The following is a 17,659-nucleotide window of genomic DNA, read 5'->3' as shown; positions in this document are numbered from 1 at the left end:
AGAATTTCCCAGGTAGCCGTCGTGCGGGGCGAGGAGGGGCGGGCTCTGGGGCACCCAGGCTCCGCCTCTTGCTTGGACCCACCTACTACCCCGGATGCGGCCGCAGGGTGGAGAAGGAACGTAGCTTCCGGTCTCGCGATCTGCTCTAATCCCGCGAGAAGAGAAGATGGCCGCCAACGGCCGAATGTTGGCGGTGGCGAGGAAGGGGGTGTGGCCGAGGAGCGCGAAGTCCTCAGGCGTGAGGGAGAGGAGGCGGGGTCGCGCGCACCAGGCGTGCGCATGCGCGCACGAGCCGGTCGGGCAGGGCAGAGAGGGGAGGGGGCGCCGGCGGCGGCCGAGGAGGTGTCGTTATTTCAGCGGTCTGGACGGTGCGTGGCGGAGCGGGTGGCCACGACAGAAGTAGGTAGGGACCGCGTTGCGGAGCCATTGAGACTTCTTTCCTTCCGTGCCTTAGAGCCACAGCCCTCCGCGCGTGTGGCGGACCCTGGGGAAGCCAGGTCACCCTGCGGCCCCGGCCCTCCCGCCGCGCTTCAGGTAGGAGCTTCGGGCTTACTCGTGCCCGCTCCCCGCCGAGGCCCTGCCCTTAGCTGGTGTTACCCGGGCGACGACCTGGTACCGGGCGTGCCCGTCCTCGCGCGCGACGACAGCCCTGTCCTTGCTTCCGTGCGCGTGGAGCCGGGGCCCGGCCGGGCTGACCCATTTGGGGCGGGTCCCCTCTTCAGGTGCTCCCCCGCCCTGGGCCGGCGGTACGCTCCCTCACGCAATGCCCCCACCCCACCCCCACCCCCCGGACAGGCTGTGCGGGGGTCCGGTCGGTTCGGGAGAGGTTCTCCCTGTGAACTCCGGGCAGATGAGGGACCATCTTGACTTCAGTAGTTGCTGCAATGGGGTCTTGGACTTCGAGAGAGGACCTTGAAGAGTGCCTTGGTTATTTGTGGCCAGTGTTAAAAGTTGGAAGCTCTGGAGGTAGTTCTTTTTGGGCCGTTGGTGGGATGGTTTGTGATTTTACTTCTCAAATAGGCACACTGATTATGAGTGTTGGTAGGTGATGGGCTATTTATTATTAAATGAGCGGCAGCAGTATTAATTAACGTGAGATTTAATTGCATTAAGGTAGTTTTTCACAGAGCTGTCCTCAAACTCAGAAGATCTCTGCTTCAGCAGTTTAGTAGGAGTTTCACACAATACTTAAACATAGTTTGCAAATACTCTTGCCGTGAAAGCTACATCCTCTCTCTTACGATATTAATTTTATAGGCGTAATGGTTATGAAAGCTTCTGTAGAAGATGATGATTCAGGATGGGAGCTCGGTATACCAGAAAAGATGGAAAAAAGCAATACAAACTGGGTGGACATAACCCAAGATTTTGAAGAAGCTTGTCGAGGTGAGTTTGAATTTTTGAATTGGAGGTTCAAAATTTGGGAAAGGGTATAATAAAAATGTGGATTGTGATTTTTAAATTATCTCAGTAAATGGAAAAAAAATCAACATGTAAGTGTGGTTTATTGAGTTACCACACTTACTCATTCTCTATCCTCTGATTTTAACTTTCATTTAAAACCAGTTTTTATAGATATTACATTAAATACAGATGTTGAGGCAGTTTCGTCTGTTAAAATTTTCTAACAGGTTAGAGTGCACATAGCAATAATTTCAAATTGGAAATACAAATTCTGTTGCCCCAAAGACGAGAGTATTATTGTATATTTGAGGTTTGAAAATAATTGGATCATGTCATTCTCCGCTTGAGATCCTCCAGTGGCTTCCTGTTGCATGTAGAATAAAATTCATACTTCTTCCCTAAGGCCTGTATGATCTGGTGCCTGCCTCAGACTTTTTGTACCACTGCTCCACTAGGCTCATTATGTTTAGTCCTGAGGTCCTTATCTCATTAAATACACCAAGGTTGTGTCCCCAGGTCTTCAGGTAGCTGGCTCCTTCCTGACCACTTAAATGTTACCATTCCAGTGAGCTCTCAAAACAGCCAACCTAAGCAGATTTATCCCCTCATTCTCTTCTGTCCAACTCCACCCTATTTGAATCCCAGTTTATTTTCTTTGTAGGACTTATCTACTGTGAGAAACCGTCATTTTCCATTATTGTTTACTGTTAGTTTCACCCACTGAAATAATGTCTGTGAGTGCAGAAATTATTCTAATACACAGAACAGTGCCTGGCACTTAGTAAGTTCAGTAAATGTGTATAAATGACTGGAGCGGAAAAAGCCTTGGAGAAGGAGGGAAGGAAAATAAAAGAACAAATGGTAGAGGGCTTGAACTTTAAGAGAGGATGGGATCAAGAACACTGTAGAGAAATTAACCTCAGGAAAAGAATGAATGATAAGATGGTGAAGATACAGGTGTGTTTCTAAGTGGGTAGGGAGGAATGGTGGAGGGATTTACACATGATGGCTTCTATTTTCTTAGTGAACAAAGGGTTGGGCTTTGAGTGATGGTGTGTATTTAGAGTAGTGCTCTTAAGAGAAGTAAAGACTTGGAACTGCAGATGAAAGGGAGCCAGCTGAATATAATCACAGGGATAAGTCATGTGCTTACTCTTCAACTGTTCTGAAATACATGTCCAGTTAAAGTACACCTAAGTGAGATAGTGGAAAAAACATTAGACTGAGAGTTGGGTGACTGCACATATGTGTTTGTCTAAGGGAGAGAGAAATGTAAATTACAACGTAGCTTTTGTGCTCAGTGTTCTTTGACTAGTGAGTGGATCACGCCTATAATCTTATGCTGATTTTAAGTGATATGTATTAGAGGACTGTCATTATGAACCTAAATGAGAAAGGTTTTATGAAGTAAATATGGCCTGAGTTACTTCCCTGGTGGCAGACAGTAAAGCGTCTGCCTGCAATGCAGGAGACCTGGGTTCGATCCCTGGGTTGGGAAGATCCCCTGGAGAAGGAAATGACAACCCACTCTAGTACTCTTGCCTGGAAAATTCCATGGACTGAGGAGCCTGGTAGGCTACAGTCCGTGGGGTCGCAGAGAGTCGGACACAACAACTTCACTTTCACATGCCCTGAGTTGGCTGTGAAGGAGTGGCCAAGATTCTGTTAAGTGAATGTGAGGAAATTACTCTAAACTGAGATTTTTATGTTTAAGGAACAGTGAGTAACTCTGCTTCTTCTGGGAAGGAACCTTAAGTAGGACATGGGGTTTAATACCTGTTTCAGTGTTGATTGAGAGAGGGTGGCATTTTATTTTGTTGCCAGCATCAAGCCACCCTATTAATTCCCCTATAATTACCCCTTGTACTGTCTCAGGTGGCTCAAATGAGAGGTATACTTCTTGAAACTAAAAAGTTGACATAGAATTAAACTTTAGTATGATTTTAGGACTAAAGGCTGTTAGCAGTCTTGAGTCCATGGTATTAATAATTTAACTGTTGCAGTGGTTTCTCTTTGGTACTAGTGTGATGGCATTTGGCTAGACTTGTGATTCAGGGGGCGGTGGGGAGTGCTATAAAATACCCTGTCTACTTATGACAGCATTTTTCATGCATATTTCTACTTATTCTTTTAGTGGCTCTTTAAAATCCTCAAATTCTAACTTTAATTATTTCTTTTATTTCCTATTGGTCAAATGGCACACATTCCTACCACATTTCCTATAATTGACGCTGAGTCTTTGTTTTCTTTTCCAAAGTGTTTTAAATGTATAGTGCCGTTGCTATTATTTTATGTAATATATCATTTGTTTAAATAACACCTCTGAGCTTTTCTTCTCTGGGAAATCTTGCCTAATTCAAACCATCTCATTTTGTTACCTTTAAAGCCTTTGTTCTTTATTTCTATTTTGTTGTCTATATTTAGGCACTTTCTGAATTACAAAGTCACAACTTAGAAATTTCACTTAAACATAAAGATCATAAAAAATACACTGCTGCTGCAGCTTCTGACTGCAAGATTCCTTTCCACACTCGTTCTGGAGAGCCAGCAGCCTCTTCTGGAATGATGTCTAGAGCTCAGAGGTAATCCAGAGTCAGCTATCATAACTTTCATTCTTTTTAAATTCTAGTTTAGGAGGATATGGGCCCATCCTCTCACTTATTTTCTTTTTTCTTTGGTGACTTAATTTATTCTTCCTTCATCAGTCTTTATAACAGATTTCATTGTTTAGTTTGGCTTCCCTAGTGTCTCAGATGGTAAAGAGTCTGCTTGCTATGCAGGAGACCTGCATTTGATCTCTGGGTTGGGAAGATCCCCTTGAGAAGTAAATGGCAACATACTGCAGTATTTTTGCCTGGAGAATTCCATGGATGGGAAGCCTGGCGGGCTACAGTTAATTGGGTCGTGAAGAGTTGGACACAACTGAACAACTTAACACTTTTACTTTCATCACTGTTTAGGACTCCCCTTATCCATCCAGTTTCTTTAGGTCTTGCCTAGTACTTTCATAAAACTTTTGTTGTTTTCTGTTCCCTCATTTAAAATCTAGGATGCTTTGGATGGGAGGGGAAGGAGGGGAGTTTAGGGGAGAATGGATACATGTATATTTATGGCTGAGTCCCTTTACTGTTCACCTGAAACTATTACGACGTTGTAAATCGTCTACACCCCAATACAAAATGTTAAAAGAAAAAATCTAGGATGCTTAAGCCTCTTAATTCTCTTCCTTTCTGTCTGTCTTCTCTTACCCAGAACAATATGTTTGTTTTTAAGAATACTGATATTCTAAGGCCATGTTTCTTCATATCCAGAGGCTATCTGGATCTTGTACTTAGAAGTTTGAGAACCTGTGTTATATGTGAGTCATTGCCTGGAACCAGCAGAATTATGAACACAAGCACTGACACTGTAGCAGTACTTGCTTATGTTATCATCTGTTCGGTTTGGAATTTGTTTCTGTAATCTTCTAAATAGTCACAACAAACTGTGGAAAATTCTGAAAGAGATGGGAATACCAGACCACCTTACCTGCCTCCAGAGAAACCTGTATACAGGTCAGGAAGCAACAGGTAGAACTGGACATGGAACAACAGACTGGTTCAAAATTGGGAAAGGAGTACGAGTACATCAAGGTTGTATGTTGTCACCTTGCTTATTTAACTTACATGCAGATTACATTGTGTGAAATATCAGACTGGATGAAGCATAAACCGGAATCAGGATTGCAAGGAGACATACCAATAGCCTCAGATATGCAGATGATACCACCCTTATGGCTGAAAGTGAGGAAGAACTAAAGAGCTTCTTAATGAAAGTTAAAGAGAAGAGTGAAAAAGTTGGCTTAAAACTCAACATTGAAAAAACTAAGGTCATAGAATCCAGTCCATCACTTCGTGGCAAATAGATGGGGAAACAATGGAAACAGTGGCAGATGGTGACTGCAGCCATGAAATTAAAAGATGCTTGCTCCTTGGAAGAAAAGCTATAACCAACCTAGACAGGGTATTAAAAAACAGAAACATTACTTTGCCGACAAAGGTCCGTGTAGTCAAAGCTACGGTTTTTCCAGTAGTCATGTATGGATGTGAGAGTTGAACCATAAAGAAAGCTGAGTGCCAAAGAATTGATGCTTTTGAACTGTTGTGTTGGAGAAGACTTCTGAGAGTCCCCTGGACTGCAAGGAGATCCAGCCTGTCAATCCTAAAGGGAATCACTCTTGAATATTCATTGGAAGGACTGATGCTGAAGCTGAAACTCCAATACTTTGGCCACCTGATGCAAAGAACTGACTCACCAGAAAAGACACTGATGCTGAGAAAGATAGAAGGCAGGAGAAGAAGGAGACAACAGAGGATGAAATGGTTGCATGGCATCACCAACTTGATGGATGAGTTTGAGCAAGCTCCAGGAGTTGGTGATGGACAGGGAAGCCTGGTGTGCTGCAGTCCATGGGGTTGCAAAGAGTCAGACACGACTGACTGACTGAACTGAACTGATAATTTTAAAAAGATTGTCATTGAATTGATTCGGTTCAGTTCAGTTCAGTCGCTCAGTCGTGTCCGACTCTGCAAACCCATGAATTGCAGCATGCCAGGCCTCCCTGTCCATCATCATCTCCCGGAGTTTACTCAAACTTACGTCCATCGAGTCAGTGATGCCATCCAGCCATCTCATCCTCTGTCGTCGTCTTTTCCTCCTCCCCCCAATCCTTCCCAGCATCAGAGTCTTTTCCAGTGAGTCAACTCTTCGCATGAGGTGGCCAAAGTACTGGAGTTTTAGCTTTAGCATCAGTCCTTCCAAAGAACACCCAGGGTTGATCTCCTTTAGAATGGACTGGTTAGATCTCCTTGCAGTCCAAGGGACTCTCAAGAGTCTTCTCCAACACCACAGTTCAAAAGCATCAATTCTTTGGCACTCAGCTTTCTTCATAGTCCAACTCTCACATCCATACATGACCACTGGAAAAACCATAGCCTTGACTAGATGGACCTTTGTTGGCAAAGTAGTGTCTCTGCTTTTGAATATGCTATCTAGATTGGTCATAACTTTTCTTCCAAGGAGTAAGCGTCTTTTAATTTCATGGCTGATTACATAGTATTTAACAATTATTATAAAAGAAGTATAGATTTTTGATAAAACTTTAATGGACTTTCACTCCACCCCCTCAATTCATGAACCCTAGTTTCAGAATCATTCTATGTGTTTGCTGCTTGTTGCAACCATTTAATTATAGGAGGAAAAAGTTGAACAGAAATTCACCTGGTGAAAGATCAGGGCAGCCTATAAAATATTTCTAAAGTGATTTTGCTTTGGGAAATGAAAATTATGTTTTCTGTGTTCCATACTATTAAGAATGTGTTTAGTGGCAGGTCATGGGTTTGGTGAGCAGCACTGGTAATTGTGGAGCACTCTTGTTCTCCACCAGGGGTGATTTTTGCCCTGGAGGGGACATTTGCCAACGTCTTGAGACATGTTTGGTTAGTCACATAACCCACTCCAGTATTCTTGCTTGGAAAATTCCATGGACAGAGGAACCTGGCAGTCTTCAATCCATGGGGTCACACAGCGCTGGGTGTGACTGAGCACAGCATAGCGCAGCACAGCTGGTGTGTGCGCATCAAGGATGCGGCTAATCATGATGTGCAGAATAGCCCCCACAGAAAAGTAATTTTTCTGCCCAAATTACCAGTAGTGCTGCTTAGTTCACTCTGTTTAAATTACTTTCAAGAATGTTCAGCTATTATTTAATCTCTTTGACCTTGGATGTTTTTAAGGAAAGGAGCATATGGATGTCATGAGAACTAGCATTAAATATCACGCAGTAGAAAGGAATGGGAGCTTTGTTGCATTTTAAAGGCTCTTTTTTACTAGATTTCCCTGTTAGTCTTGTGTTGTGTGTCCTGCTTTATGCTAGGAGCTTTGGTCAATAGAAAAGGTGTCCTCAGAAGTCACCACTTTCCCCCTTTCAACTGGTTAGTTTAGTAATCATGATCCTAGATAGTATGATTTTATTGCTATTTCTTGATATCCCCATTCCCTTTTGGGCATTGTCTGTAGGTCCCCGCCCCATAGTTATAGCTATGCAAATATTATTCATCGCTCAGCCAAAAAGTAAAATTGTTGCTTTTCCTTTCCTACCTAGTTCTGTTTTATGCAAAAAGTGTTTGCTCAAAAGATATGTACTTTCATTAATTGTACTTTACACTCTTCATCAATTGTCTGAATCATCTAACACATTCAGACATCCTATTGTTTTAATTCGCCATAAAGAAATTTCTTCTCAAGCCTCGTATTTCTCTCCAGTCTGGATTTCTTGCCTTTTATACTTGGTGTAATCCTGAGATCTTGCTTAATCATCAGCCTGAGGTTTGTTACTTTTCTCTCTGGTTTTGATTAGACACCTTTATTATCTTCCTGAGTAAAGCACATGAGAGATACAGTTTTTTGAGGCTCTGAATGTCTGAAATGTCTTTGTTCTCGCCTTCCACTTTATTGATAATACATCTGGGAGTGTGTGAGAATTTTGAGGGCATTGCTCAAATGTCTGACACTCTGATTACTGAACTTTCGTATGTAACCTTTTAGAATCTTCTTTTTGTTTCTCATGTCCAGAGCTTTCACAGTGGTGTGCTTTGTTTGATGATGCTTGAGCACTTTCACTCTGATTTTTCAGAGTGAAATTTTCTTGAATTACTCTATTTCTTGTTTTTTTCCTATTTGTTTTATGGAGTACTTACTTTTTGGAGTCAAATGCTCTACCACTGAGCTATAGCCCCTAGTATTTACTTTTTGGATATTGGAAGGTCTTTTTTTAATCCTTTGTTGCCTGTTTTTCATTTCTTTGTAGTTATCCTCAATGCTATGAACTATGTGTCCCCCCATATCGTGTTGAAACCTAATGCCACACACAATGTGGTGGTATTAAGAAGTGGAGCCTTTGGGAGGTGCTTAGGTCATCAAAGTGGAACCCACATGATTGGGATTAATACTCTGGTGAAAGAGACCCCACAGAACCTTCCTGGTTCCTTCCACCATGTGTTCAGTTCAGTTGCTTAGTCATGTCTGACTCTTCGTGAACCCATGGAATGCAGCATGCCAGGTTTCCCTGTCCATCACCAGCTCCCGGAGTTTACTCAAACTCATGTCCATTGAGTCAGTGGTGCCATCAAGCCATCTAACCCTCTGTTGTCCCCTTCTCCCACCTTCAGTCTTTCAGAGATCAGGGTCTTTTCCAATGAGTCAGTTCTTCACATCAAGTAGCCAAAGTATTGGAGTTTCAGCTTCAGCCTTCCAATGGACATTCAGGACTGATTTCCTTTAGGATGGACTGGTTGGATCTCCTTGCTGTCCAAGGGACTCAAGAGTCTGCTCCAACACCACAGTTTAAAAGCATCAATTCTTTGACGCTAAGCTTTCATTATAGTCCAACTCTCATATCCATACATGGCTATTGGAAAAACCATAGCTTTGAGTAGACAGACCTTTGTTGGCAAAGTAATGTCTCTGCTTTTTAATATGCTGTCTAGGTTAGTCATAACTTTTCTTCCAGGGAGCAAGCGTCTTTTAATTTCATGGCTGCAGTCACCATCTACAGTGATTTTGGAGTCCCTCAAAATAAAGTCGGTCACTGTTTCCACTGTTTCCCCATCTATTAGCCATAAAGTGATGGGACCAGATGCCATGATCTTCATTTTCTGAATGTTGATCTTTAAGCGAACTTTTTCACTCTCCTCTTCCACTTTCATCAAGAGGCTCTTTAGTTCTTTTTCACTTTCTGCCATAGGGTGGTGTCATCTGTGTGTCTGAGGTTATTGATATTTCTCCCAACAATCTTGATTCCAGCTTGTGCTTCATCCTGCCCAGTGTTTCTCATGATGTATTCTGCATATAAGTTAAATAAGCATGGTGACAGTATACAGCCTTGACATACCCCTTTCTGTATTTGAAACCAGTCTTATTCCATGTTCAGTTCTAACTATTGCTTCCAGACCTGCATACAGATTTCTCAAGAGGCAGGTCAGGTGGACTGATATTCCCATCTCTTAAGAATTTTCCACAGTTTATTGTGATCCGCACAGAGGCTTTGGCATAGTCAATAAAGCAGAAATAGCTGTTTTTCTGGAACCTTCTTGCTTTTTCGATGATCCAGCGGATGTTGGCAGTTTGATCTCTGATTCCTCTGCCTTTTCTAACTCCAGCTTGGATATCTGGAAGTTCACTGTTCACATACTGTTGAAGCCTGGCTTGGAGAATTTTGAGCATTACTTCACTAGTGTCTGAAATGAGTGCAAATTGTGTAGTAGTTTGAGCATTCTTTGGCATTGCCTTTCTTAGGGATTGGAATGAAAACTGACCTTTTCCAGTCCTGTGGCCACTGCTGAGTTTTCCAAGTTTGCTGGCATATTGAGTGCAGCACTTTCACAGCATCATCCTTTAGGATTTGAAATAGCTCAGCTGGAATTCCATTATCTCCACTAGCTTTGTTCGTAGTGTTGCTTCCTAAGACCCACTTGACTTCGCATTCGAGGATGTCTGGCTCTAGGTGAGTAATCATACCATTGTGATTATCTGAGTCATGATCTTTTTTGCATAGTTCTGCTGTGTATTTGTGCCACCTCTTCTTAATATGTTCTGCTTCTGTTAGGTCCATACCATTTGTGTCCTTTATTGTGCCCATCTTTGCATGAAATGTTCCCTTGGTATCTCCAATTTTCTTGAAGAGATCTCTAGTCTTTCCCATTCTGTTGTTTTCCTCTATTTCTTTTCAGTGATCGCTGAGCAAGGCTTTCTTATCTCTCCTTGCTATTCTTTGAAACTCTGCATTCAGATGCTTATATCTTTCCTGTTCTCCTTTGCCTTTGCTTCTCCACCATGTGAGGTTAAAAGAAGGCAGTCTACGAAGTAGGTCCTTACCAGATACTGAGTCTGCTGGTTCCCTGATTTTGAACTTCCCAGAGTTGAGAACCATGAGAAATAAAATTTGTTGTTCATGGGTCACCCAATAAATGATATTTTGGTTATAGCAGCTAAATGGAGTTAAAAACTCTGAATTTAATTTTTTTTTTTCCTGCTGTAATGTTTTTAATTTCTACTGTTTCCCTCCCCACCCCCACCCCCCCACCCCCCAATACCTCTCTCTCTCTTTTTTGGGATATCTCTTTTTAAATAAAAGTAAAATTTCCTGGTTTTGTTTCAGGGTTGCACTATTTTATCTCTAAGGATAATAAGGATAATAATAGTTCTTTTGAAATTTTCTTTCCCTACATAGTGTCTTTCCTCCAACTTGCCTTTTTATTTTCTTTGGTTTCTGTCTTCTGTGTTAGAGGATTAGTTCAGGTATCTGAGAATCCTTTGTGGCCTAAGGGACCAAAAGCCGACTTGAATTTTTGAGCAGGACTCTTCTGCTGTACATGTCAATGTCAGGTGATCTGACTTGGTTTTTGTGTTGGAGAACTTGTGTCAGTTATTTAGCTCCTTCCTCTTGGAAAGATTATATTCTGTAGATAAAATTCATCTGCTTGAGGTTTGAAATTTGACTGCATGTTAAATAGGGGAAGAAGTCTGGAGTTGTCAAGTATTCACTTAATGCCCCTCTTTCCAGTACTGAACCCTAGCCTTCAAAAAACCTGTCCTGGAGATTTTTTGGTTTGCCCCTTTCAAAGAAAATCTTCATTATTACCCAAGGTGGGGGGAGGGTTAGTTATCCTGATCTGTACATTAGGGCAGGGCTTTGGGCTGTCTGATGGCTCAATTCTCCACATTTCAGCCTGTGTTTATCCTCACTTTCAAAGATGATTGATAAATCAAGTTGATTTTGGCTTTCTTCACTGCTGGTAGCTCAGATGGTAAAGGATCTGCTTGCAGTGCAGGAGACCTCAGTTTGATCCTTGTTTCAAGAAGATCCCCTGGAGAAGGGAATGGCAACCCACTCCAGTATTCTTGCCTAGAGAATTCCATGGGCAGAGAAGCCTGGTGGGCCATAGTCCATGGGGTAGCAAAGAGTCCGACATGACTGAGTGACTCAAGCTTCACACTTCACTGCTGGTTTTATTTTTCTCGCGTTTGCCAAGAAATTACTTGTCTATCTGTTGCCTAGTTTTCGTAATTTTGTTGTATTATTTTTGCAACAACTAGTTTTCTTCTTCCCTAAGGTTCATAGTTCTCTTTAAAAAATTTTTTTTTCACTTTAATTATTGAAATAAAATTTCAGGAGGGAATTAAAGGTTGTTGCATGTGTTCAGTTGGCCACCTTTATCCCAGGGGTAAACTTAAATTCATCTGTTAATTATTACTGTATAATGATACTGGAGTCCAGCTATGTCATAGATTCAATAGGGCCTTCATAGTGAAGAAAGCAGCAAATTTAACCATCATTTATAATGTTATGTGTAGAGATATTTAGAGATCTGTAACTTTAGTTTACAAATTATGTTCTCATTTGTAAGATGGTAAAATATCAAATAGTTGCATGTTTTTCTCATCTTGTTAGATTACTTTTTTCCAGGAGAATGAATATATGCTTCAAGTGCTTAGCACTACTGCAAATCCAATCTCCAGCTACAAGTTATAGTTCATTGTTCATTTCCAGGCCAAAGGGAGGATGTCCTAAGGAACTTTACAGAGTCATCTACTAAAATCCTTCATTTTTCAGATGATAAACTCAGTGTCCAGAGTGGTCTACTTGCTCCTAGTTCTCTGGAGTGTTCAATGAAACTGTTTGGTACCCAAATCTACTCTAAAGTTTATGATAAACTATTATAGCAGTTCTCAAATTTTTTGGCATCAGGACTACTTTATATTCTTAAAGAATCCACCTGCCAATGCAAGAGACAAGTTCGATCCTGGGTCAGAAACAGTCCCCTAGAGAAAGGAATGGCTATTCACTGTAGTACTTTAGCATGGAAAATCCATGGACAGAGGAATCTGGTGGGATGCAGTCAATCCACAAGGTTGCAAAGAGCTGGACGTGACTGAGCATGCAAGCACATGTGCTTTTTTAAAAAAGTATTGTTTATGTGTGCTATATGTATATTGATGTTTATTAGAATCTGAAACAAATTTTTAAAATATTTATTTGAAAATGATAATAAACCCTTTGCATGTCGGCATAACATTTTTAAAATGAAAAATGTATTTTTCAAAACAAAGGACAACTTGGAAGAGTGGCGTTATTTTATACTTTTCAAACTCTCTGATGTAGGCATAATAGAGGGCACCTGAATTCCATCCCAGCTTCTCATTCAATTTGTTGCCACATGTTGTTTTGGTTGAAACATTAGAAGTAAATCTGGCCTCACAAAACATGTAGTTAAAAGATTGGGGAACTTCTTAGGTAACTTGCTGCTACACCAAAACTTTTAACAGGTGATAGTTTCTTAAAGATTAGTTTGCAGTGTGGAATCTGAAAGCCTATCAGTGGACCTTTCATGCTCTGTTACATAGGGTATATTGGTCTGTCTAGAACTTTGGATCTTTTATCCATGCCTAATTGATGGCTCAGACGGTAATGTGTCTGCCTACACTGTGGGAGACCCAGGTTCGATCCCTGGGTCAGGAAGATCCTCTGGAGTAGGAAATGGCACCCCGCTCCAGTACCCTTGCCTGGAAAATGCCATGGAGGGGGAGCCTGGTAGGCTACAGTCCATGGGGTCGCAAAGAGTCGGACAAGACTGAGCGACTTCACCTTCACCTCAGTTTTGTGACATGCATTATCATCTGCAAAATGTTGGTTTAGTTAAGCACGTCTTCCAGGTATTGAGACACTTCATTCAGTTCAGTCACTCAGTCGTGTCTGACTCTTGTGATCCCATGAATCGCAGCACGCCAGGCCTCCCTGTCCATCACCAACTCCCGGAGTTCACTCAGACTCAAGTCCATCGAGTCAGTGATGCCATCCAGCCATCTCATCCTCTGTCGTCCCCTTCTCCTGCCCCCAGTCCCTCCCAGCAAAAGAGTCTTTTCCAATGAGTCAACTCTTTGCATGAGGTGGCCAAATACTGGAGCTTCAGCTTTAGGGTCAGTCCTTGCAAAGAAATCCCAGGGCTGATCTCCTTCAGAATGGACTGGTTGGATGTCTTTGATCCAGCTCCGAGAGTCTTCTCCAACACCACAGTTCAAAAGCATCAATTCTTCGGCGCTCTGCCTTCTTCACAGTCCAACTCTCACATCCATACATGACCACAGGAAAAACCATAGCCTTGACTAGATGGACCTTAGTCGGCAAAGTAATGTCTCTGCTTTTGAATATGCTTTCTAGGTTGGTCATAACTTTTCTTCCAAGGAGTAAGTGTCTTTTAATTTCATGGCTGCTGTCACCATCTGCAGTGATGTTGGAGCCCCAAAAAATAAAGTCTGACACTGTTTCCACTGTTTTCCCATCTATTTCCCATGAAGTGATGGGACTGGATGCCATGATCTTCGTTTTCTCAATGTTGAGCTTTAAGCCAACTTTTTCACTCTCCTCTTTTACTTTCATCAAGAGGCTTTTGAGTTCCTCTTCTCTTTCTGCCATAAGGGTGATGTCATCTGCATATCTGAGGTTATTGAGATTTCTCCCGGCAGTCTTGATTCCAGCTTGTGTTTCTTCCAGTCCAGCGTTTCTCATGATGTACTCTGCATAGAAGTTAAATAAGCAGGGTGACAATATACAGCCTTGATGTACTCCTTTTCCTATTTGGAACCAGTCTGTTGTTTCATGTCCAGTTCTGACTGTTGCTTCCTGACCTGCATACAGATTTCTCAGGAGGCAGGTCAGGTGGTTTGGTATTCCCATCGCTCTCAGAATTTTCCTCAGTTTATTGTGATCCACACAGTCAAAGGCTTTGGCTAGTCAATAAAGCAGAAATTGATGTTTTTTTGGAACTCTCTTGCTTTTTTGTTGATCCAGCGGATGTTGGCAATTTGATCTCTGGTTCCTCTACCTTTTCTAAAACTAGCTTGATCATCAGGAAGTTCACAGTGTTTCTTGACTTCCTACTTTTGCATTCCAGTCCCCTATAATGAAAAGGACATCTTTTTTTGGGTGATAGTTCTAAAAGGTCTTGTAGGTCTTCATAAAACCAGTCAACTTCAGCTTCTTCAGTGTTACTAGTGGGGCATAGACTTGGATTACCGTGATATTGAATGGTTTCCCTTGGAGACGAACAGAGATCATTCTGTCGTTTTTGAGATTGTATCCAAGTACTGTATTTCAGACTCTTTCGTTGACGATGATGGCTGCTCCATTTCTTCTGAGGGATTCTTGCCCGCAGTAGTAGATATAATGGTCATCTGAGTTAAATTCACCCATTCCAGTCCATTTTAGTTCGCTGATTCCTAGAATGTCGATGTTCACCCTTGCCATCTCTTGTTTGACCACTTCCAATTTGCCTTGATTCATGGACCTGACATTCCAGGTTCCTATGCAATATTGCTTTTTACAGCATCGGACCTTGCTTCTATCACCAGTCACATCCACAGCTGGGTATTGTTTTTGCTTTGGCTCCATCCCTTCATTCTTTCTGGAGTTAAATCTCCACTGATCTCCAGTATCATATTGGGCACCTACTGACCTGGGGAGTTCCTCTTTCAGTATCCTATCATTTTACCTTTCATACTGTTCTTGGGGTTCTCAAGGCAAGAATACTGAAGTGGTTTGCCATTCCCTTCTCCAGTGGACCACGTTCTGTCAGACCTCTCCACCATGACCTGTCCGTCTTGGGTTGCCCCACAGGCATGGCTTAGTTTCATTGAGTTGGAAAAGGCTGTGGTCCTAGCGTGATTAGATTGACTAGTTTTCTGTGAGTATGGTTTCAGTGTGTCTCCCCTCTGATGCCCTCTTGCAAAACCTACCATCTTACTTGGGTTTCTCTTACCTTGGGCTTGGGGTATCTCTTCATGGCTGCTCCAGCAAAGTGCAGCCGCTGCTCCTTACCTTGGATGAGGGGTATCTCCTTACCACTACCCTTCCTGACCTTCAACGTGGGATAGCTCCTCGAGGCCCTCCTGTGCCCCCACAACCACCGCTCCTTGGACGTGGTGTGGCTCTTCCCGGGCGCCGCCCCTGGCCTCGGAAACGAGGTGACTCCTCCCGGCTGTCCCCGCCAATCTCGGACATGGGGTAGCTCCTAAAAAACAAATTTGTTAATAATATCACCACCAGTATAATCAGGAAAGCCTTTATACGTATGGGGACACTGTCTGGTTCACAGTGGCTGATATGTGTTTTCCAGGGTTCTGATTTTTTTTTTTTTTTTTTGAAATTTCAAATTTTGTCATTGGCGATAAACCTTGTAGGTTATTTTCTTAAAGCAACAAACTTACTTTTTTTAAAAAACTGCTATATTGTCAAGTTCAAATGACTATAAATTGTCATGTTCTTTCCAGTAAAAATGATGTTCCATGATGATTGTGTAAGAGCTTTTCTTTGAGACAACCTTTTACTTTGGTAAGCAGAGGAAGTGTTTACATATGCTTCCTGTTTATCAAATAGAATATTAAAAAGGTGTACTCACAGACTGAAATTTAATTAGGTATATCAGGACCAGCCCTAGGATGAAATGACTGAGGCACATAGGGTACAAAACTTAAGAAGGTATTCTCTGAAAGTCCCTCGTTAAATTTTGCACCCTACAATATGCCTCACTTGCACTTTGGTCCTTGCCCTGAGATTAATAATTTTTACTGTCTCCATCAAAGACTTCTTGAGTGAAAGTGCATGAAAATGAAGAATATGCTGTTTTGCTAGGGACCACTGTCTTGATTTGTACTGAAACTACAGTTCTGCCCTTTTCCTCTTTACACTGTTGTTTTTGCATCATCATTAGAAATGTCAACACAATGGAAAAAAACGTTTAATATTATTACAAAAGTAACTTTAACATTGGGCTTCCCTGGTGGTTCAGTGATAAAGAATCTGCTTGCCAATGCAGGAGACATGGCTTTGATTCCTGGGTCAGGAGGATCCCCAGACAGGGAAATGACAACCCACACCAGTTTCCTTGCCTGAAAAATTCCATGGGCAGAGGAGCCTGGTGGCTTGCAGTCCAGGGGATCACAAAAGCATCAGACATGGCTTCAAGACTAAACAAAAACAACAACTTTAATGTCACAGACTCCTGGGTTCTCAGACCATCTTTGAGAACTGTTGTATGTTCTGCTTTATTGTAATATTTTGATAAATGTTGCTCATTGATTTATTTGTTTTGGTACATGAAAGTGTTAGTTGCTCAGTTGTGTTCAACTCTGTGACCCCCCATGGACTGTAGCCCACCAGGTTCCTCTGGCCATGGGGTTTTCCAGGCAAGAATACTGGAGTGGGTTGCCATTTCCTTCTCCAGGGGATTTTCCCAACCCAGGGATTAAACCTGCGTCTCCTGTGTCTCCTGCATTACAGACAGATTCTTTACCCAAGTGAGCCATTGGGGAAGGTACATGAAACTTAAAAACCAAATGTTACTGAACTTATAATAAGCCAGGGGGATTAGTAAAATTCTGAAAACTGCTTTATGTTTTCCACAGGATTTGACTGTCAACATTTAAGCTACTTAGAAATGATACTGTGGTAGTTCTCATCTTCCTTGCACACTGAAATCATCTGGAGTCCTTTAAAACCACTGTGTAGGTCCCACTCTTAGAATTTAATTAGTTTGGGATACTGATTGAACATTAGGATTTTCAAAAGCTCTCCAATTTATACTGATATGCAGCCAAGGTTGAGAATAGCTGGTTTACAGGGGATAAACATTCTTGATCAGCTGTTTACTCAAGTGCTTTCTACCTTATTTAAATCAAGTGTAATTTTAAAAAATGGTTTTTGAACTTCCCTGGTGGTCCAGTGGTTAAGACTCTGCAGTTACACTGCAAAGGATGCGGGTTTGATCTGTGGTTGTAGGACTGAGATCACCCAGTAAGCCATGCAGAGCAGCCAAAAAAAAAATAGTCTTGACATTGTTCTTGGGACAAAGAGAGATTAGATTATGATGCCAAGTGGTTTAAAAACTTGAAAAATAGCTTAAAGTTCTGTGGAAAAGTTTATGTAGGGATAAATATGTTAGCAATTTTTTTTAATGAGGCTGATAATTCTCATTGTATTATTGTGGCCTGTGATGGGTGGATCACTTACTAAGTTCTCAGAAGTTCAATTTATAGTTACTATTTAAATATTCACTGCATAGAAGACATTATATTAGTAATTGAGTAGAATAATATGACCATTTCTTAGAAAATGAAGTATAAAGGACTCTTAAGCACATTTTCCAGATGCTAATATTTCGTT

The 17,659-nt window shown here is 41.8% G+C and overlaps 1 protein-coding gene across 8 annotated transcripts in view; it reads left to right on the top strand.

The window, feature by feature from the left end:
- The first annotated feature begins 153 nt into the window (after window positions 1–153).
- NAA35 (N-alpha-acetyltransferase 35, NatC auxiliary subunit) overlaps window positions 154–17,659 on the top strand; it is a 94,312-nt gene continuing 76,806 nt past the window's right edge. For 2 of the 8 annotated variants that reach the window (XR_011254267.1, XM_069575801.1), the window contains exons 1-3: window positions 219–368; window positions 455–534; window positions 1,258–1,386. Coding sequence is in view for 4 of the 8 variants with exons in the window: in XM_069575801.1 (XP_069431902.1) it covers window positions 280–368; window positions 455–534; window positions 1,258–1,386 (298 nt within the window). In the remaining 4 variants the exon portion in view is untranslated. Of the gene's footprint in view, window positions 404–454; window positions 535–1,257; window positions 1,387–17,659 lie in introns of all 8 variants that reach the window. The other 6 variants (XM_069575807.1, XM_069575802.1, XM_069575803.1 and 3 more) reach the window with 6 other exon arrangements.

This window comes from Ovis canadensis, chromosome 2 (assembly GCF_042477335.2).
Source record: "Ovis canadensis isolate MfBH-ARS-UI-01 breed Bighorn chromosome 2, ARS-UI_OviCan_v2, whole genome shotgun sequence".
Lineage (NCBI taxonomy): Eukaryota > Metazoa > Chordata > Mammalia > Artiodactyla > Bovidae > Ovis > Ovis canadensis.
The sequence above is the reverse complement of the archived record's forward strand: the minus strand, read 5'-3'. Positions and strand labels throughout refer to the sequence as shown.